Consider the following 24,875-nt stretch of genomic DNA (forward strand, 5'->3'; position numbering starts at 1 on the left):
GAGAGAGAGAGAGAGAGACAACAGACAGAAATAGCTCAAGAGGCTACATGGAGGCCACGGAGATCAGAGAAAGCGCACACATATATGTAAAAAAAAGAAAAGAAATAAAAACAGAGAATAAACAGAAGGCCGGCAGACTTGGCATGTTAGTTTAACGTCTCCATCCATCCACTCCCTACTTCATTAATCTCTGACTCAAAACACTCAAATTACTAGCCGGCTCCATCATAAAAAAAAATGAAAACAACCGTATCTACGCTTGTTCTTGTAAAACACTGGAATAGAGGAAAATTGTAGAAATGGCAGGGGGAAAATACTGTATAAAAACGCTTTTAATAGAGGGGCACATTAAAAAATCATAAAGATGTGGAGAGATTTTGGATATGTTGCATTCTTTCCTGGTTATTTATTTAGAAGCGCCGGCCGCCTCGGAGCCCCCCCCCCCCACCCTGAAGCCCAGCGCTGCCCCAAACTGGAACCAGATTTCTGGGAGGCCGGGAGGTGCTGGATGTTTTTCTGGGTCCTGGAGGAAAGATTGGATCAAGAAGGAGGAGATTTCATGGTTTTCGGGTTTTCGGGAGAGAAAAAAAACATATCGGGGGTGGTTGTGTTTTTTTTGCGCTGAGGGCCTTCGGTTGACTGACAGCGGCGGAGCTTTAGAGTCTCTTTCCTTCAATCAGCCCGAGTTGGATGAACTAATGCAGTCAAGAAAATATTTTCAGAGGTTGAATTACTTTATTGGCCAAGTACAATAAACATGCCGGGATTTAATCTCCACATTTCCAAGTGTTGTATTAGCGTATGATTATTTGGCGTTAGTGTTTAAGTGTATATAATGATTGAAGAGTGCCGCAGTGCTACAGACTCTTTCATGGGTGTAATATGAAATAAATGGTTCTTTTCAGAGGACACTCCTGCCATTTTTTAATATTACCTCACTCAAATATGTAGTTTATAACCTTAAAAAAAAGAGCAACAAAAAAACCCTCCTTAATATAACCAAAAAGGACACATTAACTGTAATTCAGGGGATGCATGCATAGAGTGAACAATAATATAATCCAGCCTCCTCAGGACTCACAACACTGAAAACGCTCCATTTTCCTGAATTAAAAAGCAAGTTGAAGCCTAAATCGTCAGCACACTGACGATAACCTTCCCTTGATTCAAAATAAATGACTTCGTAAGCCTGCAAAACATATCGGAGGAAAAGAAAGGATAGATGATGATAGTGTTGAGAAGTGAAACACAGGCCTTCTCTTGTGGAGCTGAGTGTGCTGCGTGACGCTTTAGTCAAACTGTGTTGGCTCGGTGTGACACCAGCAGTGTGCTTTAAGTGGAAACAGTAGACGAGAGCGGCTGAAATCAGCTCTCCTTTCGTCAGTCGTGATGAGACGCTCTGTCTGTGTGTCCCTGCTTTCCGGATGTCCTTCTTTTTTTTTTTTTAAATAATGGTCTTTCTCTTTTTGTTACATCTGCCTTCCTCTTTTCGGTCCTCTGCTCTGTCTTTCGACTTGCTCTCTACTTCAACTTCTCCTCAAGTGCCGCCGGAACTCTGTTCCCATTATGTTCATAAAAAGAAATATTCATTTTCCACTATCTGTTGTTGATTGATAAAACACACAGCTCCAGTTCAGAGCACGTGCTTCTCAATACTGTGCTACGTAGGACCAGAAAACTATTGACAGTGTTTGGTTTCGCTTCATTTGGATGGAATGAAAGCGCTGCGGTATCGCCTCCAACATTTCAGTTGCATTTTTCTGTGAAGTGGAAGAGAAACCTCCGACAGCGACGCGCGCTCAGCAGCAAAGATATTACCTAAATACTCGGACTTTGGATCACAGCTAGGAATGTTTTCCTGACCTTCTTGACAGCGATACAGTGAACATGTTGTCGCTGAGTGAATATAGTAGAGGCAGTCTTTAAACGACTTACAGTGATGTTATCGAAGGAACACACTTCATTTTTACTCAAAATCACAAAAAGCCATCAAAGGAGCTGATGGGTCTGATGTGAAAAAACTTAATACACCCTATGAATGCATTGAAATGTTTAAAATGGTATAATATTGCACTTTCAAATGAACAGCAATGTGATCAGAGTGAAGTTTTTTTCAACTCTCATTGTCGTCTTAATTCATGACCTCAACGACAGGATGATGTGAAGACGGACGACACAGAGAAAAGCTAAACTGGATTTAATCTGGAAGTGACACTGATAGTCGGATACGGATGAGTGTGTGCGTGTGTGTGTGAGAGAGTGAGTGTAGTCTTTGGATCAGAGAGCAGTGTGTGTGTTGGCTGAGGTTGGGCCGAAATGAGCCGTTTTAATGAGTTAGTTACTGTAGCTGTGTGTGTATGTGTTTGTTTGTGTGTGTGTGTGTGTGTGTGTGTGTGTGTGTGTGTGTGTGTGTGTGTGTGTGTGCGCCCACATGGTTCAGCATGAGCAGCAGTGTATCTGTGCATGTGCACACACACTCGTGAACTCCTCAAACATCAAATCATGTCGGCGCAGACGACTTTGTGAATTTACAGCAACACTCCAGTTGCATTACGCTTTGATTGCCACGTTACTGGCTCCTTACGTGACGCCTGCCAAAACTTGTGAAAATATGACCTGAGCATAATGAACATTTGCACAACTGAATATATGAGCATTTCTACAGTCCACAATAAGTGTTTTTCCAGTTTCCTCTGAAAGTTATTGCAAAGAGAACGGCCAAGTTGACTGGCACTTTGGGAGGAAATCTCTTTGCCAATTGCTTAACTGCAACCAAAGCAGTAAAGTCATTATTATAAAGACAATAAAAACGATCTGTAATAGAGAAAGCCGACCAAATTTCAAGACCTAAAGTTAAGTCAATGTTGCATCTCAGAAGCTCATCTCAGGCCAACTCTGAGAAGGTAAAGGAGCTAAGTGAAGTGTTTGCCGCGACACAATGTACGTGGACTAAAGTTTTTGGGGAAACATTACGGCTCGACGGGAGTTAAAAAAATACTGACTTTGACTCCCTGGTAGCGATCGCTCCAGCTTGGTTGGTTGATCTCTCTGACACCGTGGGCGATGTCTGCAGGAACGTTGATAGCTGCCACAAATCAAAATGACACATTTAGAATAACAAAAATGTCAAAAGTTGGTGAAAGTGTCTCGATGTGACAACGCTCCATCTGGTTGGAAGAGAGCTTGGGTGGGTGAAGGGCTGGTTAGGCAGTAAAAAAAGCATACGATGAAAAGTGACTGACGCAGCCTCCTGCGAAATGTGACAACGCTCGGGCTCAGCGTAAGCTGCACTCAGGGAATACAGCTCTCAAATCTCATTTTAAAGAACTGCCCTTTTTCTAACCTGCGCACCAACACGAGGTGTGCGTTCTCAAACACAATGCCACTTTACAAGTGTTGTGCTGTTCGCTCAGTGGTCGGAAGCTTGTGATGTATTTGTCCATACTTTATCCAATTAGTGAACGGATCAGCCTCCTACCGTGAATAACTGTTGCCTTATTATAACTCGCTTTCCCTTTTTCTTATTGTGCTGCTGCTTTCTTCAGGTGAACTCGCATGAAGAGACCCCAATTACACACACACACACGCAGACACACACACACACATGCACAGTGAAGTGTGACTAGGGGAGGAGGGGTGACCTCAGTTGATAATCTCGCACGATGCACCTGGTTATGATGTAAATGGGTCGTATGTCCTTACAGTTAATCACACACTCAGCTCGGGGACACAATGTGTGTGCATGTGTCAGCTGTAGGACTCCAGCGGGGAGGTCATTTGTTCATTTTCTATGAATATACACGATTACCATCAGACCTCCTCTCCTTTCACCCTTTCTTCTCTCATTGTTTTTCTTTCCTATTTTTGCCCCACTTTTTTTTCAGCATGTGCACTTTTATTTATGACTTTCCATCCTTGTTTCACGTCTCCCTTTATTTCCCCCTCGCCTCCCTCCTCCGTCCCTATCTCCGTCTTTTCTTTCTTTTGTCTCACTGCCACGTCCCTCCCTCTCTCCTCCTGCCCCTCTCCTTCCCGAGGGGGTCCTCATGGGCTCCACCTGGGCCCCTGTTTGTTGTAATATGCCCCTCGGTGCAGCGTGCATATAAATCAAGCCTACCTCGTGATGTCATGATCACTGAGGTCACCTCAGATGGTGGCTGGCAGCCTGGGCCTCCTCACTCTCAAAACAGCATTTGTCATGGAGGGCGTGTGTGTGTGTGTGTGTTTGTAGCTGTATTCATATGATGGGGGCAGACACACCCCATGTCACCGAGCGCATTGGGACTCATACAAGCAGTGCAGCAGTTTATCATTGTAGCAATTTACCTCTGTCTGTCTCGAGCTCAGCTGGTCCACTTAACCCTCCCCACCTCTCTGTAAGTGACACTGAGTGTTTAATCGGCCCCAGAGGATACTTGCTAGGCCATGCTGTTTAAAAAAGAAGAAGTAGTATGTCTGCAATGGAAGCCAAATTAATTTCTCCACCAGGCTAAATGGTCAAACGCTTGCACCTCCTCTGCTGAAGCTCCAGGCGTTCTCCCCTGGTGGTGCTCAGCGTTGAGGAGGGCCACCTCCGGCTCAATGGCAGCGCTAGGTACACGCTATCTTTGGTGAACGGTCCCCGAGTCCAGTTCCTCATTGAATTAAATGATCCGATGCTTCACTTGTCCCCCGAAACGGCCCAGTCTGTCTCAGGGTAAGCGGTCGAGGGCTTTGCCGTTTGACACAAATGATATTTAGGGAGTTTCAGTGTTTAGAGATGGGCTTTTGTTGGACCTCTAGGTAGCTTACACTAATTCAGAGCGTCCACTTAACCTATTCAAACATGCCATTTAGCAGCAATTAACATTTAGATGGAGGGGATTTATGAATGTATTTTTCTGTTTTATGATTTTACCTCCCCCTCCTCTTTCCTTCCATCGCTCCATTTTTCTCTCCCACATTTTGTTCTTCGAGCAGGTCAAACAAGGCTGGCCAGCTCGGTTCTTCCCTGCTGCGCCCCATCTCTCTCGTTCCTCTACCGGCCCATTGAGACTTGACACAAGGACCGTATATTTGATTAGTGTCTACATGGCCGCCGGCGCCACATGTAGACTCAGTGGCCTTATACCTTTAGCCTGTCTAGGAGGAGAGCGTCTCACGTTTACAGTCATTCACAGACAAATAAATAGAGGCGGACGCCTGTCCTCTCTAATGGACAAACACACAAATGAAAAATTGCACAAGCGTTAACAGCGGTTGAGTTGCTGCACATGAAAGTGGATTGGAGGGTCTATAAATGTTAAGAGAAAGCTGTAATATAAACACAAACAGATGAGACATAGAAAACAACAGATGTGAGAACGAGGAGACAGATCAGACATGTACCTGATTTATTTCAGTTAGGAAATCAGACTTTGGGTTTGTTCACATGTGGAGTTACTTTGGCAATTTGCAATTTATCTGCAATTTTCTGTATTGATACAGATGTTCATCATCTACACTCCCCCACCTCTAGTCAACACCTTCGATAAAAGAAGCTCTAAGGCAAGAAGCTTTCGAGCATAATGTTGAATATATATATATATATATATATATATATATATATATATATATATATATATATATATATATATATATATATATATCCAATCTGTCATATTTGGGACGTTGTTTGCTTTTTTCAGAGGTATAACTGAACAGTTGTGTCCGGTGACTTAGTTGCTGACTGTTCCTTTCCTTCCTCTCAGTAAATGAGAAGCTCAGATAGCATCGGCAGAGCAAACACACACAGACACACACACACAGACACACACACACACACACACAGACACATACACACACACAGACAGATGAACACACAGAGTCTAATATGTCAAGAGTAGGTGTGGGGTCTGAGGGGATTTCCTCTCTGTGGCACACTCGGTAGATGTTTGAGTCGAGATAGCAGCGTGTGTGTGTGTGTCTGTGTGTGTGTGTGTCTGAATGTGTGTGTAGTTGTCAGGAAATGGTGTCCTGTTCTACATGTTTCACTCTCACTGATTTGATTGAGGAAGAGAGATAATAAACTTAGTTTGGCTACCACTTCCTGGAAATACCCAATAGACTCCACACTGAGCCATATGTGTGCACACACACACACGCACACACACACACACACACACACATTGTTGGAGAAGTTTAAATACAAACTTATATGTATGCAAATTCAACCACATTTTATTCAGTATAATTATAGCCGATATGGTATTATAATAAAATTTATAGAGCCGTTAAATAGATTCCATTACTTCTAAACCCTGTCGACTCACACACACATACACACACACACACACACACACACACACACACACACGCACATGATGTGACGATGCCTCCAATGTAACCGGACATGCAGTCCAACAGGATGGTTCAGGACGGAATTATTTGTTTTATAACTTTTCCATGACAAAACGACCGATCTCGACAACAAAGCGTGTATCTACACAAAACTGCGGCTTTCGCTGTGTTTGTTTCGCCGTCGTCATGGGGACACCGGACGAGGAGAAGATGAAGAGAGTGGCGGGAGGAAACGGCCTCACACAGACGCAGCTTATCTGAAACCGTTTGGTTTCTGTCTCCGTGCCGCGGCTCCTCTTCTCATCGGACCGTCGCTCACTCTCCTGTTCGCTCGCCTCGCGCTTGTCTGTTTCTAATTCACCGTGCTGTATGCGCCACAGCGTAGTTTCTGCTACTGAATTCTGCAAGGTCAAGCCCTGTCCAGATATATTCAAGTCGTGATGTGAAACGATTGCAGCTCGGATATTGAAAATCTCATCGTCGCGCCACGTGGCTGCAGACTGGAGTGATGGAGGGAGCAACAAAGAGACAAAGTGAGGCATGTAAAGGAGATGAGGCAGGGAGCTAATCTGTGTTAGCAGGGCGAGGGGTGTGTGTGTGTGTGGGGGGGGGGGCACATGGAGGAATAAAAAGATGGACCGATGAGAAAAGAGAAAGAGAGCTGCTGGTGGAGAGGAAGGCGGGGCGGTGTTGTTTGTACAACGCTTGATGAAAGATGGGACTTATAGTGACAGCAAGGATTGAAAAAGCACATCTGTTAGAGAGGGTAAGCACATGAGGTGAAAGAGGACCAAGAGGAGAGGAGGAGGAGGAGGAGGAGGAGGATCAGAAAGAGGTGAGGAAGAAGGGATGTAAAGAAAGGCAGAGGAGCTGAGTCTCCTACTGAGATCTCATTTCCAGCAGTCTGATAATGCGACTCCTCTTTGGCCCTAATCTCTTCATGGAGGAAATGAGAAAGGCACACACACACACACACACACACACACACACACACACACACACACACACACACACAGAGCTCCTCTTGAGTGTCTGTACACACTAGCGTACACGAAACACATAGATTTACAAACCGTCAACACAGACACAATAAACAGGAGGCACATGGTTGAACACACAGAAACATACAGCTAACACATACAGTATTGATCGAAACATGACAATATATATATATATATACAAAGATGCATTTTCCCTACACAACCTCACACACACACACATGCGTATTCCCCGCTGGGAGCCTATTAGCGTCTCAGCGTTACAGGGTGAGCAGAGGATAATGATTCACAGATCCCTCCAGTCCGTCTTTCTTCTTTGTGGAGAGAAGAAAGGCAGACGCTGCAGCGGACAGACTGACAGACATGAGCAGAAGAGGAGAGACTCAGAGGACACACACACACACACACACACACACACACACACACACACACACACACAACAGGTGTGGGAGAAGAAGGGGAAACAAATGCAGACATCCTCACGTCCTCTGTCTTTCATCAGTCCGCTTAATGAACAGCGTGTCAGTTTGATTCTCTGACACATTTGGAGGGCATTAGGTGAGGAATCGGCAACTCAAAGCTGCACAACACCTGAACTGTTTTCATGCTGCCCACGCCAATGAAACATACATGACTATAGGTTGAAATGCAAAGATACATTTACCCCCCCCCCCCCCCCCCCGCGCTCCCCACTTTCTCTCTGTATATGTCATGCCGTGATTTATGCTAGAGGAATAACGTGTTGCTGCTCATCGATGATGAAATCAAAGAAACGTCCGCGTGGGTTCCTCTGGGTGCATTTACAGTAACGGGTGTGAACGATGGCGGAAATGGTGATTATTGAACGTGTGTTCACAGGATAGTCAGACAGTCCTCAGGGGCGGGTGACAGCGTGTCTCTGGGTGCCAGTGATCCGCAGGTACGTGGGTGTTGATGAGCAGCCGGACTGTGTGATAGTGATCTGAACGCACTGATTGTGCTGAGCAGGAAGCTCAGAGAAGCATTGCGGCGCCATCTACTGTCTGGAAACCCTGCTTGTCTCTTGTGCCCAGGGGAAGGTGCTGTGATGCAGGGGGCCTCCACCTGCCAGGTGGGCTTTTCAGCTGCATCTGGCAGCTTTCTGCTCCACCTATCCAGCTCCCTTTTCGTCCGATCGATGCACATGAAGTAGATGTCGAAAGTGTGCTTTTTGTCAGCTCGCCTATTCAAATAATAGTGCTTTCCCTCAGCTGTAACACCGTAATGGTTATTTGATTGCGGCGGCGTGCCTGCGACCTGAACGAGAACGGGAACGCAGTCGCCATCTGCTCTGAGCCTGTACATTACCTCATAAACGCACCGGCCACTGCGCACTTTCAGTGTAATTCGGTGTAATTGTCTAAGCTGCAGTGCGAAGTCGCCTCTGTGTTTTCTTCGGTAAAGCTCGACGCCTCGCTGCTGCTCAGGATCAGTGCCGCCTTCATGGGCGCCGATCGCCTCACTGATTTATAGGGATCGTGGGCTTATTTTTCTACACTCTTGGAGACCCGGGTGAATGCTTTCATTTGGGGGGGAAACTATGTCTTCTTTTATAGCTGTTGACTGTAGAGAGGGGTAATTTAAAAGTAAGAGTTACCTGTTGTGTGTTTAAGTTCAAATGCCCTCGCGGTAAAGGACTCTGTGTGGACGGTGATCATGCACCAAGACAAAAAGCCCGTGTGCTGCATGTTCTGGAGCTCTCAGCTCGTTGTTGTGTGTTGATGCCGTAGCTTAGAGACTGTAAATTGCAGCGCTGAGGTCCTGTTTACCATCAAGATAATGGAGTTGCCATGTGGCCATGCTCTGTTTGTGTTGCTCACAGCAGATTGCTGAGGTTTTTGGTGCAGTTTCACAGGGAGTCTTGATTTCAGACCCGTGTAGCGGCCCGAGGTTCAATATCCAACTGCAGATTGTGTATAAACTGAAATCATCATGGACACATGATATGATCGGATACAGGGCGATACGATAAAATGTGACGCACTGACGATCGCTTCCCTCACTGCAGAGCGGGCCACCCGGCCTGGATGAGGCGCGTTCGCTGGAGAGCATCAGCATCACATAATCTGCAGGAGGAGATTCATAGGATGGATGGGATATGATTTACAGATTGTATTCTCTTTTTAAATGGTAGCAGATGACTCGGATTCTAGATTGACAGCATTAACTCATCGTGCGCTCTTTCTGCTGAACATGCCGTCTGCAATCATCATCATCATCATCATCATCATCATCATCGATAAGCCTGTCGAGTATCTTCTTAATTAATTACGCCGTTGAGACTATGAAACATCAGAAAACTTTGAAAAAAATGACCATCACAGTATCCCAGAGCATCATTTTGACTTTAAATAAAACCATCAAGTAATTTAAACTTCTAATCCTTAGTTGATTTTGTGGAATGAGCATCTTTAAAAGGAGCACCTTGCAGGATGCACCCACTCCACATCTTCAGCATGGGCGGCCCAGATGGAAACAGAAACCCTCCAAATCCTGCAGCTCCATCTTATATCTCTCAGGAAACAAAATCTACTTCTCGTTTCCTGCCTGATGCATCTTTTTGGGCTGGTTGTAATGCGGTTGTCAGCCATTTTGTTGAGGTAACGACATAAAGTTGTGAAATTAGCCCGGCCTTGTAAAGACTGGTGCAGTTTTATCCTGGAAAGCATTAACAGTCTGGGGCAATTACCTCTCAATGGCTGCCTTCTGCCGAGTGTGTGGCTGTGTAAGAATGTGTGTGTGTGTGTGTGTGTGTGTGTGTGTGTGTGTGTGTGTGTGTGTGTGTGTGTGTATTAGAGAGGGAAATAGCATTTTGTCCACCATGTGATAGCAATATGTGCTGATTGCCCTCCCGGTGCCTCCACCCCGGGTTATTTACACACACACACACACACACACACACACACACGCACACGTCATATCCTCAACCCACTTGTTCACTATGTCCTTCACCTTTTTTTCCCCCTCGCCACATTCTTGCTCCCTCTCTTCTTTCACTGTTCTACTTTTCCATCTCGGTTCTGTTTTGTGTTCCTCTTCATCTGCCTCTCTGGTTTTATTCGCCCGTATGCTTTTGCTCGTCTACTATCCTCATCATCTTCAGTTGTCCCGCGCTCTCCTCTGTCTTCGACCTCTCCGTCCTCTATCCCACACGTCTCTTCTTCTTCTATTCCTTCATTTGCTTCTTTCTCCTCCTCTGTCCTTCCTGCTTTTCATCCATTCCCCTGTTTTCAACCTTCATTCCTGCCTCTGCTGTCCTTTCCCTTCTTCATCCATCTCCCCTCCTACTCCACCTCGTCCTCCTCCCTCCACCACCATCCCAGCCCATGCCCCCCTCCCCCTCCTCCCCACCCCTCCTCCATTAGCAGATTAGATTTAGTCCCATAATGCCGCTGGGCACCATGATTTTACCGTCTCTCATTACTCCTAAATCATCTTTTCCTTCTCTCTCTCTCTCCCTCTCTATCTCCATCTCTCTCTCTCTCTCCCTCATCTCTCAACTACAATATTCAAACACACACTTCTACACACACATGCTCACACACGCGCCTTATGCCGAGGCCCCGCGCACCGTAACACCCTGAATTAGCGGCGGCGCTAGTGATTTGTGATGCTGTGTGATTGGGTGGGAGGGGAGAATTTGGTTCAATTTCTGTCTGTCCGCATCCATCCTTTAGTCCTCTCCATATATATTCCCCCCGGGGCGTGAATGATTTTCGTATGACAGCGTTTGACTCCATTCGCTGTTATACGAGGTGTTTCGGAGCAGAGTTCTCTGGAACGGAGGATTTGGCGTAATGCAATTTTTGAATGACAGGTCGTTCAGACAGATGGTGACACGGCGGACGGGCAGAGACGGAGGGGAAAAAAAAAGAGTTGGTAATATTTCTGCATGCGTGTGAGCGGGCGAGCAGCCATTAGTTCAGAGTGTTCATCATTCCCGTTGTGTCAGCGTCTTATCGTTTGTTATGGCAGCGGGGTGAGTTAGCTGTACTTTTACCCTCTGCGACAAAACTGCTGATAACCACGTCCATTTTAATCACGCCACGGCAGCTTCAAGCACATTTACAACATTCATCTCCACGCTGCGCTGAATGGATCATACATTAAAGACCACGATGCACCAAGATAACACACGGCAGCTGAGCATTTAAGGCTTAAAGAAGACTTATTGGTAAGCAGAATACATTTTTATGTGAATAAAGACAGAACAATGTAACTCACAGTCGTCTTTAATTATTATAAATGACTTGATCAGATTGATCATATCGTGGTTTTGAGTTTCACAAGGAAAGATTTTCCAGTTGTGTGAACATGAGAATCTTTCATGTATTCATTTAAAGTGGAACGCCAGATTAATTAATAATCCCTGTATGTTATTCCCATAGCCAAGTTCAATCAATATTTGTGAACAGGAGCTGCTCTCTCTCTCCGTCACAAGTGTGTGATGTCATTGAGTAAAACATCTGGAGCTGCTCCAAAGACAATGGACGCCCAAATGAGCATCTCGTGAAAGTCAAGTTCACTTTGTATCTATTCCTCCCACTGAGAGCTTTATTATATAAAAACATATACATCTGAATATTAAAAGGAGTGGAATAATTTGGTTTCACGTTTGTTGGGAACCGCAGTAGTAAACAGATGTTAAACCAAATCACTTAACTCTCCCTTTTAACCTTGAGTTTACCCGGCAAATGAACTTTATCCATTTAAAATGATCCATTTCCTGCACCTGTCCTGCTCTGCAGACCGCAGAGAACGCCTGCTGCAGAGCAACAAAAGCAGAGAATCTGGATCCACTCAATCTAATCTCTCAGCCCTAATGGGCACTGCTGCTTTTCAGACACTCCCTGCAACACACACACACACACACACACACACACACACACACATACACACATATATACATGGAAGGGGACATGGTTGCAGGCATGATAACATTTATTTGACCAGTGCACAAACACTGGGGTTTTCTTACAGTTAGACCCTCGCAGCCTCAACAGAGATGTGGATACGGTCGCAGGCACACACACAAACATTTATAAACACACACTCACATAGATCCCTCTCTTCCAGTTTGCCCTGACATTAGCCACTCGCTGTTTCTAACTGGATCATGGGGCTTACTAAAGAGATTAGGGCCTAGAGACTGCATAGCAACCATGCACATAGACACACACACGCACACACACACACACACACACACACACACACACACGCACGCACACACACACGTTCCCACAAAAGTGCTCTCCTTCTCCTTGTTTGTCTCTTTTTTATTTATTTCTCTTTCTACATTCCCAAACTCTTCTCTTTCTGTATTTATATCTCACACACACACACACACACACACACACACACACACACACACACACTCACTCAACCAGACAGGCCCTCAGGCTAAGAAGACAGCAGCCAGTAGCCGTTGTGGAAGGAAGTCTGTCAGAGGAATTAGCGTAGCGCTGCGCGGGGAGAGAGGATGACAGTCTGCTCTGTTAGCCATCACAAGCACTTTATTTCACCAGGAACACTCAGACAGATACCACCATTGTAAGAAATACTCTTTTATATCTGTACATCAGCTGCTTCACTACTGCGTTACGCAATACAACTTTGATCATGTTTTACCTGCTGTGCCGGACGGGACAATATCATGGTGTATTTTCAGGTTTAAGTCCATAATTTCATTTATTTACTGGATTTGCAGTTTGCTTGACTGACGAGCGCCTTTTGTTCCACCTGAGAGACTTCCTCTTTGAAGCTCTGAGGGTTGTTTTGCCGGTGGCCAGACTCAGGTTGTCAGTTGGCATTTCAGCTAATACCCACCTCCGTCTTGATTTAGTTTCTCTCAAATCAATGGATGCCTTTTTGCACGCCGTCCCCTCGGAGTCGCAACTAACTCAACCCCAGATCACACCCAATAGGCTGTTTAGGATAACGATCCATGAATTTGCCTCGAAAGCAAAAACATTCTCAATAAATTTTGATTTTGCCTGAATATTCAGCGTGAGAAATAAACAAGTAAATTAATGTCGGTACACTTATGTTTGCAGGAGAAATATAAACTTGCCCAAAACAACACGGTGACTTGTAATGCTGCTATTTTACCTCGCGAGAGATATTTGCTCTGGACGGACCGAGCTTGAACTACATCGTATGGTCGACATCACATCTTCTTATCCGACAAGCATACATTTGGGAAGTGTTATTGTGTGCATCTTTGTATTGTGTGTCTTGTGTATTCTTTCGTATATCACATGTGTTTTTACTCAAAAACACAAATGTCACCATTTGATACACAACCGTACATGGTCTCTTTCAGATAAAACTCCATCAAACAGTAAGAGCTGCCTGGAACATTTAAAGTATCCCAAAAAATGCCATATCATGGCCTATTGAACCTCAAAATAACAATACATGGCACGTCGGGGCAACGCAGTGAAAACCAAGCAAAAAAAAAAGGTCGAAAGGTTAAATTCCTTTGTCGTGACATTTTTATGCTGAAGCGTCATTGTCCTGCTAATTGAACTGATTAAGATCAAGTATTGGTTCAGAGTATTCAGATATTCAGTCACAATAGACACATAATAATTACTACGACAATGTTCAGACCAGCTTTCAGACATTCTTCTGTTACACAATGAGATTTAGGCCCAAAGTGACCCGAGGGACTTTCTTTCCTGCACACAAGGGACGGCGTCAACCTTTACAAGCGAACGCGTCGTGTCGTCCTCGGCACACAGCGACTCTCTTGCGTCTCGCTGCGCTCGGACTCGCATTTGCCCCGCACCCCGACCTCCATTGTGTTCTCTTCTCGGCATCATGAAAGGCCACGCAACTATTTGCCAAACCCGGAGACAACAAAAGCCTCCTGTGCTTCCCTTTCCTCTCTTTCATACGACACACACACACACACACACACACACACCGTCTCGTTTCATCTCGCGCACGCCCGCTCTCTGCTTGTGGGTTTCTTTCAATCTGATACACTTAGACACAAAAACACGGCGCACACACTAACTCCCTCTCTATCCCCGGCGCCACTGAGACACCTGCGCTGTTCTGTTTCTGTGCTAAAAGTTAATTGGCCCACCGGAAGAAATGGCCTGCAGTAACCTTGACAACGCTGACCTGCTGAGAGACGGATCAAACCTCAGAGAGATGCCTTACACACACACACACACACACACACACACACACCCACAACACACACAGACACACGCCATGTACACAGATAACCTCAAAGACACACATTGTTCAGAGGTTGTACAGAACATGCAGTACATAGTGTTTAATACGGACACACACATGTGCTGTAGTGCATTCAATTCAACACACACACACACACACACACACACACACACACACACGCCATGTACACAGATAACCTCAAAGACACACATTGTTCAGAGGTTGCACAGAACATGCAGTACAAAGTGTTTAATACGGACACACACATGTGCTGTAGTGCATTCAATGCCATGCATGTGTCGAAGCACTTCCTGTCTGCAACACACACACACACACACACACACACACACACACACACACACACACACACACGTTTCCAGCGGCCCCCTTCTTCTGTCCAATCTGCTAATTTGTAGTGTATTATTTATGGGTGCGGAGGTGCTCCCCAGATGCTTATAAAGGCGAAAACGCTACAGTCAGCATATTTATTCCCACCTCCTCCTTCATTCCCTCGCTCCACACCTCCATCACACACGCCCCTCCACCCCCTTCATCCCTCTATCTTTTACACAGACTTAACTTTCTCTTTACTTGTGTTTCAGCCATCGGCTCCCTGTCCTTCCTTCCCACCTTGTCTACTCCCTTCAGTGTTACCTTTCATCCCTCCTTATAGCTTCTTTCACCTGCCAGCAGCTTCATACCTCCTCCTCATTACTCCACCTTGCCTCCTGTTGACGCTTTTCTTTCCTCTTTTCCTCCTTCCTCACTTTAGTCTCTCTAACAACGCAACACTTTCCCAACCCGGCCGTCTCCTTTTTCCACCACGACTGATTCATCCCTTCAGTACCGAGTCAAGCGGGTTGTTGGGTTCATCCTCATTCTACTGAAAAGCACTCTCGCTCTGTTGCTGCGCCATCCATGTATTTATCCGCCATTTACCTTAAAGGCTTGCTCAGCCGTTCACCAGGAGGATTTCATCACAAAGCCAACAACAGCATTTATTCGGTATTTATTTCATTTTCTCTTTCAAATTAAGCGTTTTATCCAATGTTTTTATTTTATTTATTTCAACAATTCATAGAGCTTACAGATAAGCAAGGATTGGCATATCAAATCAGAGGCTTAGACAGGGGCTCTCAAATAGCCTCATGTTGGTTAAACAATTTCCCAAAGAACAAATCCATTTAGTCAAGGAGCTTTGGCCATTCTGGGAATGAGAATCCCCGTTTAAATCCTCCATCAACTGCACGGCTTTAAATCCATTCCTCACTTAGCAGCATTCCTTTCACATGTGAGGATCCATTAGCACTTCATCTTTTTCATGCAGATGTATTTCATCCAGTTGAATCGCAGGTATTCGTCTTACGAGTGAATATTTCTGAGCAAAAGCGCGATCGAGTGTCAGTGTGTTTTTTTTTATTGTTTAGTTCGCCAGTGATTGTGAGGCTTTATGAAAACAATATTTAAAAAAAAAACAGACACGTCTTAGTGTAATCAATAAAAATGCCCTTTGTAGTAATTGATCATGATTTCTCAGCACACGATCAGTGTAACGCTGTCGCTTCGACCTAAACAGACATGTAATAGAAACGAGTGTGTATTGTCATTCTGCAGGTTTACCAGCTTGTTGCACTTTAAGCAACGTGTTTGTATTCTTAACAAAGGCTTGAAGATGTTGAACTCCTCACTGCATGTTTCAATAGAGTGAACCTATCTGTTGTTTTCTGTCACCCACGTCTTTTATTATTCCAGTCGAGGTTTTAAAAGATGAAAGAATCACATAATTACCTGTTTGTATGGAGCTAATATAGATAAGATATCCCTGCTCTTTTGGTAAAAAAAACAACTACTTTTTCATATTTTAATCTTAATTGAAGGATAACAAAGTTATCCCCTGCGACCGAGACAATTCCTCAGCTCCTTCTTTCACCATACAGATAAGCCTTGAACGCAGCGATATCATCTCTCACCAAACAACTGATGTCACGTCAGAAGGGAACACAATGTGTTTTCATTGAGAGGCATACAACTTTTGTTACTCCAGAGAAATATATATCAGAATTGTACACTTCTATGTTACTACACCATGCATCGCATTACTTAAAAAGCGCTTGATTGTGTTTGTTTTTACATTTATGACAGGGTTGAACTACGCACTACCTCCTAGAAGTGATGTAGCGTACAGTATAGATGTATGAAGATAAGTTCCCCACGCCTCGGGCTGTTTCTCGGTGTGGTTGGTAAAGTCAGAGAGCGCCGGGTATCCAGCAGAGATCACCACAATGAGGAAAAACACACAAGACGTCCTACACTTTTGACTTCTTCTCAAAAAGTCGAGTCACATAAAGCAGAGGGGATGAACGTGAAGCGCTCAGCAGCGCCCGGGCACAAGGCTTCATTCTCAGTGAAAACAATTACAAAATGCCGCCCAGGCTGCTAAAATGCTCTCAGTCTGATGGGAGCCAACGTGTGCTCACAGTATAGTTCAGTTTTATAGGATTTGGTGGAGTTAATTTGGATTAGTTGTGGTTTGATCAAGATTTCACAGCATGAACATAACCGTTTGGCAGTGTCCTCTCTCTTAGATGTACATCGGAGACTCTGTTCCAATAGAGAGACAAAGAAATAACTTTGATCCGTCTCCAATCGATCTGTCCCTCCATCTATCAGACCAGAGCTTCTATCACTTCTCGCCTCCCCGTTAATCCACCCCGCCCCTCCCTCCATCTATCTCTGCTCTCTGCGTCCATTCTAATGCCGTCTCTTGATCCTTTGCTGCTGAAGTTTTATTAGCTCTATAAATGTCCTAAGAGCCTGCAATATCGCTTAGCTAAAGCACTCGAAGAAAAGGAAGGACTACCCAGGAAAAAAAAGAGAGGAAAGATAGGCAGAGTAGTAATATCGCTTAGTCCCGCGGATGACAATTCAAATAAGAAAATATATTAAAACAAAATGGCGCCGGGGACATTAAAGTGAATTAGCCAATTACAAATGACCATGTGTGTGCTCCGCTGCCTTAACCTCTCCAGCAATTTTTTTTTTCCCCAATAGTAACTCATCTAAATTTGTTGGACGTCTTTCGGGCGTGGGGCCAGAAAAGCTTTTATATCCATAAAGGCCTATGGATCACAGAGAATTGCATTAAGCTGTCCAATTTAATTACAGTATCGACAAAACATAATAGATACTTACAGCCTCGCGGAGAGCGATGGGTAGAGGAGGGGGAAGAGCTGGGGGAGGGAGGGAGGAGGAGAGGGAGAGAGACGAAAAGTGCAGACAATGTCCATTTATAATGCTGATGCAGTGTGTGTATCAAAGGAGGCGTTTGAGGAATGTGCGACTGTGCAGGTGTGTGTGTGTGTGTGTGTGCGTCCACGCAGGTGTGTGTGGGCGTGCGTATCAAACGAAGGATTTGCAAGGGCCCATGGGAGCTTTTGAGGACGCTTAGTTTGATTTAGAAGCTACCGCTCCCTGACGGCTGTTTTGCTCGCAAACACACACACAAACATGCACACGGATACACGTACGTAGCACACACACACACACACACACACACACACACACACACACACACACACACACACACACACACGCTCAATCCTACACAATGTCACTCCTTTGCACACACCTGTCCATGCACACACACGGATGAAACTCCACACACACACACACACACACTCACACCCACACACTTAGTTGGATCAGTGTAATGGAGTGAGTTAGGAGAGTGGCTGTCCTGTCCCGTTCCGTCCCAGCCAGCTCGAGCTGTCATCCTCCCGTCCACCATGATCAATAGAGGGGGCAATATTTTTATTCATAAAGCGCCCACTTAATTAAATCACAGGGAGAGGAGCGGGGGGATGAATAGGAGAGGAGGATGGATGAGGCGGGGGTTACAAGACGAAGCAAGGGCACCGAGTCAAAAGACTGATGAAGAATTACAAAGACTGGAGAGAGAAAGGCAAGAAAAGAGGGAGATATGTGGACGGAGCAGCATTCAGTGTGACCTCCATTACATTTCTTCTCCAGGATGTAGAGGACAAACGTGGAGGCAACGTGTGTCTGATTGGAAGAACTTTTTGCAGCAACATTTTCCAGAAAAAAAAAAAAAGAGCCTATTTTTAAGGTTCAGAGAACACGTGCAGGAAGAAACACGAGCTGAGGACAATAACGTTTAAGGAGAAGACTCAAACAAGAGCTGAAAGGCAAAACTGAAGATATGCACTCGAATCCACGGAGATTTTGCAGTTTGGAGCCCAAATCAATAAAAAAAAATTGGCAATGAGAAACAAGTTTAAGCAGTAAAACTTTAAAATATCTAAAAGGTCCGACCCACACTGCAGTCCTACTGTCTGCAATGCACTGCCAGCATGATGGATATTACCCCCCCTCCTCCAGTGTGTTGGCACAAAGCAGAATCACTCAAGTAAAGTAACTCTGCAGCCAAGACTGTGGTTGTAATGGGAAGGTTCCAGTTCTGAATGCATGCAGCTATACAGCTATATGTCTGTGGCATTGCCAAGACGCCGCATTTACAGTCAATATGTTTTCCCAGGATAAATGAAGGTTAGAAAAAAAGTCAGACAAAATAATATTAAGAGTATATAAAGCCTCCATTTGAGTTATTTCCATTGCAACAGCAGACCTACCGCTCTGCTATATATATATATATATATATATATATATTTATATATATATATATATATATATATATATATATATATATATATATATATATATATATATATATATCCTCAGCGATCACTTTGCTAGCTAGTAGTCTGGGAAAATCCTTCCATGTATCAATTGAGTGTTACTTTTCTTTTTTTCAATTCGTGCAATGTGACCAAAAGTGAGGGAAAAGTTTTAATGGCAGTTTTCACCATTTATTATAATAGAATATACGTTCAAGAAATATTCTGCCTTTTCAGCAACAAGAATACATAAATGTAAACACTCTGCTGTCTTAAAGGCAGTACTTGGTGCAAGGATATAAAGGACGCTTTAATCATTCCAAAGGTTGCAGATACCAGAGGATATTTAAATGACTATTACAGTGCAGACTGTACGCTGCTCTGTAATATCTGCTGCATGACTTTGGTCGTGCCCTACAGTAGAGTGCCTTAAAAAACAAGGGGAATATGAGCTAGCCAGCAGTCGATATTTATTACTCTCTTTATGGAACAATATTAAATGCAGTTACAGCCCCCGAGGGAGAGAGAAAGAGATGGACAGAGAGAGAGAGATAGTGGGAGGGGTGCAATAAGAAAGTGAGAGAAGAAGAAATAGAAGAGACACGAGGAAGAGAGAAGTGAGAGGCTTGAAACCATTGAAGGTGTCTCAGGTTGTACAAAAGAAACCGTCTCTGTCTATCTTCTCCATCCCTTTTCTTCCTCTCCCTCAATTACCTCCTGCGTCTCTCTCTCCTCTCTCTCTCTCTCTCTCCTTTTCATCTCTCCTGGAGCCTTGCCAAAGGGTCATCTCTCTTTCTTTCTTCCTCCACACGTCGCCCTTCTTTTAATAAAAGACACACACAAAGATGCATGCATTGCCGCCCCTCCGCTCTCCCACGCCCGCTGTTTCTGTCACGCAGAGACTCACAAATTCTCCGCGACGCAGGGATGCGCACCTTTGCCGTGCTCCTTGTCATCTCTGTGTGACTGAGACCGCCCGTGACGCCATCTGACACGGAGGCATATGAAAAATAAACTGGCCTGTTTCCACTTCCCCCCGTTGGAAGGTTAACGCTCCAGAGCGGCCCCGGCTCATATGTGGACAAACCTGCGGGCGGATCCGACTAATATCTGGTGTCTACTGTTACACACCGAAAGTGTGGGGTGAGATCGCCTGGGAGAAAAGTCCATTTGTTCAGTGTGTCGGATCGAAAGAGAGAGAAAAAACTTTGAGGCGTGTGCACAGTTTGTGAGGCGTGTACGTGGGTACACTTATTATGTTTTTATTCATACCGTGTGGAAATAAAACAGCAGTATCTGAGGAGGCACTGTTCAGCATTGTGTGTGTGTCTGTGTGTGTGTATGTGTGTGTGTGTGTATGTGTTAAAGGGTTAACAGTAATATCCGAAGTGGCAAAGGGTGACCTGGCGAGTGTTATTATTCTCCACCCATGAATAATGGAACTTAATATGGAGGAGGTGATCGCCGGGAGCACACTCAAACACACACACACACACACACACACACACGCCCCCCTCTCACCATCTCCCCACACACACACACACACCCCAACCCGTAGAGGATCCTGCTGTCATCCTCGATCCCTCCAGACTTCTAGGGGCCGCAGAGAGTCATCGTGCCCAGAAAGGAGAGGCCTTGGCTGGGGAAGCAGTAACCGAGGGTGGGGGGTCCGTGTGGTGAAAGGGGAAGGTCTGGAAGACATTTGGTCAAAATGTAATCAATTATACATCCTCAGAGCAGCCATGGTAAACAAGGAACGGGTAATGGAAGACTACGTTTTCTTCATCTGCTGCTGTTTTGTTGTTCCTATTCTTCTGTATTTTCATCCCCAGCCCAAATACTAAACTTAGCTTACTTGAACTTTCCTGAACTTGCGCGTTGTTTGTCTCCATCCAGTACGAGGTCCTCCGATTCCTCACAAGATATGCAGTTGTTTTCATAATCAGTATCGCTATAATTCACAGAATTTGTCATCCTAATAGAACTGATGTATAATTCAAACAGCCATCCGTCTCTTTAATAGAATTTTTAAGAAATGAATTGCCCGCTCGCTCAAACGCTGTGGCAATAGAGGAGGACCAAAAAAAGCTTAATCCAATAATTGAAATGTGGGAGTAGATGGCTAGCCTGGTGTACAAACCATCCAGCTATCCAAATGAGCCGTGTGTGTCTGTGTGTGTGTGTGTAGGTTTGTGTAGTTAGTTTATCAGCGAGTGTCCTTTTCAAGGACCACAGGCCAATCTGCTGCCGGTGATCGGCTTTGCTCTTCTTAAAGGTCGGCAGGTATGACTCACAAAGAGATGCGAGGACGCCGGCTGTAACGTAGCGAGCGACGTTGCGTCTGAACCTCGCACACTCACTCAAATCAAACGTGTTGTTCCCAATAAAATGGTGTCCATCTGCTGTTTACACCTCCCAAAATGTCACCCAACACATTTCCATAACCCTAACCACCCGTGTGAAGAAAACTCAATTCACGCCTTGTGACATATGAGTTTTATTACGGCAGCCTAAACGCTGGACTCCCGGAGCTGGTGTCAGTCACTCAGCTGGAGTCATAAAGGCAGAAAGAGACACACACAGTCTCATAATGGCTTTTATTTGACTTGGATGGCTTTCCTTCTGTTAGAGACAATAACAAATAAATATCATTGTGGGTAAACAGAACAATAAAAGATTTATTAGCCATGCAACTCCTCTGAAATATGACTTTTTAATGTTTTTTTTTTCTTCTCTATCTTATATCACCTTCTCAAGCCTTCTCCACTCTGATTGTCAGCAGTTCTCAGAGGACAGGGCGCTACAGGACAGAAATATAGATTCATGGTCATAGTTAGATAGCTAGGTAGTGGGAGAGAATATATAGTTAATGGAGAAGAAAAGGAGCGCAAGAGTGATAACATCTCTGCTTTTTATCTGTTTCCCATTTGCTCTGTCAACGTCATCGTGGGAGCAACAAAGAAAGAAAGAAAAGAAAAAAAAATCCCATCCCGACCCAAAAAGTGTCAAAGCCTTCAAAACAAAACAAAAAAAAGTGTAAACACAAGGAATATTTTCCGGCTGTGCTGCACATTAAAAATATCATAACACCATTCCTGTGTGTCAAACGTTTGCCTTTTTTGTGCTCATACGTTACCGCAATCGCTGAGCAAAATTGCACATGAAAGCACATATTTCCGTTTCCTGCAGTACACATTGCCAGACACACACTCCCCCATCAAGGCCCTGGGAGGAAAAACAAACCGAACGGGGACCGCTCATCTCGTGTCAAACAAAAGCAATGAGCAGGAAAACACACGGGGCTGAAAGGGAAACGTCCAAAATGATGAAACCTCGTTACTTTGAGGAAATTAGTTTTCTGTTTTCCGAGCACGGCTCGCCAATTAACATTCACGGCCCTAATAAAAGTTGATTGGCTCTGGAATAACGCACAACCAATTTTCCCCCTGTGTACGTGACTGTAAGTTAGGCGGCATAGGCATATACAGTGTGCGTGTGAGGGTGTATGCACAATATGTGTGATGTTTATTCCAAGGTAATCCGTGTGTGTGTGTTTGTGTGAGTGGGACATAGACCAATAAGAGGCTTTGTTTCTTAACTGCGTGACTGGAAAATGTTATGAATATGGTTAGTACATAATTACCTTTCTCCACGGCGAGTTTGGTTGATTTCGACGCTGTGCGTGCGTGTGTTTGTGCACACGTGTGTGAGCACGTGTGCGCGTGTGTCAAGGTCAAATGGAAAAGTCTGCAGTCAGTTGTGATTATCCGTGTGTGTGTGTGTGTGTGTGTGTGTGTGTTGACCGTCCAACATGCATGGTCATGGGTTTGTGTGCTGCCGCTGATTGGCTTGGTGAGCACATGTGCGTTGAGGATGTGTGTGTCTGGAGCTCAGGCCTGACTGGCAGGAGGAGAGTGTGATTAGCTTGTCTGATATTTCATACCTCTCTAATTACATTGTGTTTTCTGAACGTGGTTTGCCTGCCAGGCCTTCTCCCCGACAAACAACACTAACAGAGTTAAAGGCTGTTGTGTCATGTCAGGAATCATTTGGCTCATATCGGTATTCAGAGGAGAGAAAAAAGGAAAGAAACAGAGCTAGCAGAGCTGTTGTATGTGCTGCCATGTGTTTAAAGAGAAGGAAGAAGATATATATATATATATATATATATATATATATATATATATATATATATATATATATATATATTAAAAAAAGCAAAAAACACATATTCAACAGACACACACACACACACACACACACACACGCTGGTCTTTTATTCTGATTCTCACCTCCGCTTTCCTCGTTCTCTCCCCGCCACTGCCTCTCCATTAATCAGACACCCACACACACACTTACACACACACACCTACACACACACACACACACACACACACACACGGTCTCATATGCGCTCACACACTTCAAGGCAGTAGATGGACTCGTGCCAGCAGTATTTCTCATAGTTTCTTTTGTCTTTGAAGCTCTTTGGACCAAATTGTTCCACTGATCATAAATGTCATGTATCATCCTCTTTCTCCCTTTCTCTCCTCCTCTTCCTCCTCCTCCTGTGTCTTTGTAGTGTAATTGTGTTTGTGTGTGTGTGTGTGTGTGTGTGTGTGTGTGTGTGTGTCTGTGTGTGTGTGTTTGTGTGTGTAACTGTGGGATAGAATTATAAATGTTTGTGGTTGTGTTTGTCGTTTGACTCCGTATATCTTTGAGTTAGCTGAATATCTAAACTAATGTCTTCTCTCTCTCTCTCTCTCTCTCTCTCTCTCTCTCTCTCTCTCTCTCTCTCTCTCTCTCTCTCTCTCTCTCTCCAGAGACCTCAGCGAGAACCAGATTCAGGCGGTTCCAAGGAAAGCTTTCAGAGGAATCACAAATGTCAAGAACCTGTAAGCACAATCACTTCCCTACTTTCTTGCCCCCTTTATCTTTTTGTTTCTGCTCTCTGTGATATTGATCCCTATCTTTTTTAGATCCCCAAAAATATATTTTCCGAATGCTGCTGCCATTTATTTTAATGTTTCCTCTTCCACATCTTAAATCTCAGCTGGTGGCTCAGTTCGCACAAACTCATCTGGCAGCTTTATTTTGACTTTGTGTAGATACCCCACTGTTTTCACACATGCCAAAAATGACGGGCTGAATTTGAAAGGAAATGTGTCGAAGATGATGCCAGAACCTTTCCCTTCAGTCTGTGGTTCAAATAGTTCCCTCAGTGCAAACATCATATAATGCCTACTGTATATGTGCTGCACTGTCACACAGTGTGGAGTAAGATTACTTTTCCAACATTAAAGCTCTGTAAGGGGGGGAACGTGAAGACAACCTATATTGTGCATATTTTAGATTTCATCACAGAGCACTGAAATAAATCATCGCTTTTCTTTGACACGGCATCAAATCATATTTCTGAATCACAACTTTGGTTTAGATTAGTTTCACATGATGTATCTGTTATTTCCATCTTTCCTGCTGCGTCCTGCTCGTCATGACATGTGCAGTCTGCCTCCCTTTCCCACCTCTTCCCATTTTCCCACTTTTCTCATCTTCATCTTTCTTCTCGTCTCCCTCACCTCTCTTCCTGTCCAGAGAGTTTTTGTCCTTATATCAAGCGCTCAATACCCCCCCATGTCATTTATTCATGATGTCC

General features: G+C 44.5%; 1 protein-coding gene across 1 annotated transcript in view; it reads left to right on the forward strand.

Moving 5' to 3' along the window:
- slit3 (slit homolog 3 (Drosophila)) overlaps positions 1-24,875 on the forward strand; it is a 232,179-nt gene that overhangs the window by 100,754 nt on the left and 106,550 nt on the right. Inside the window, exon 5 of the mRNA XM_068594006.1 lies at positions 24,043-24,114. Within this exon, the coding sequence (XP_068450107.1) occupies positions 24,043-24,114 (72 nt within the window). The remainder of the gene's footprint in view (positions 1-24,042; positions 24,115-24,875) is intronic.

Source organism: Clinocottus analis, unplaced genomic scaffold (genome assembly GCF_023055335.1).
Source record: "Clinocottus analis isolate CAN_PGR_092001 unplaced genomic scaffold, fCliAna1.0.p SCAF_10, whole genome shotgun sequence".
NCBI lineage: Eukaryota > Metazoa > Chordata > Actinopteri > Perciformes > Cottidae > Clinocottus > Clinocottus analis.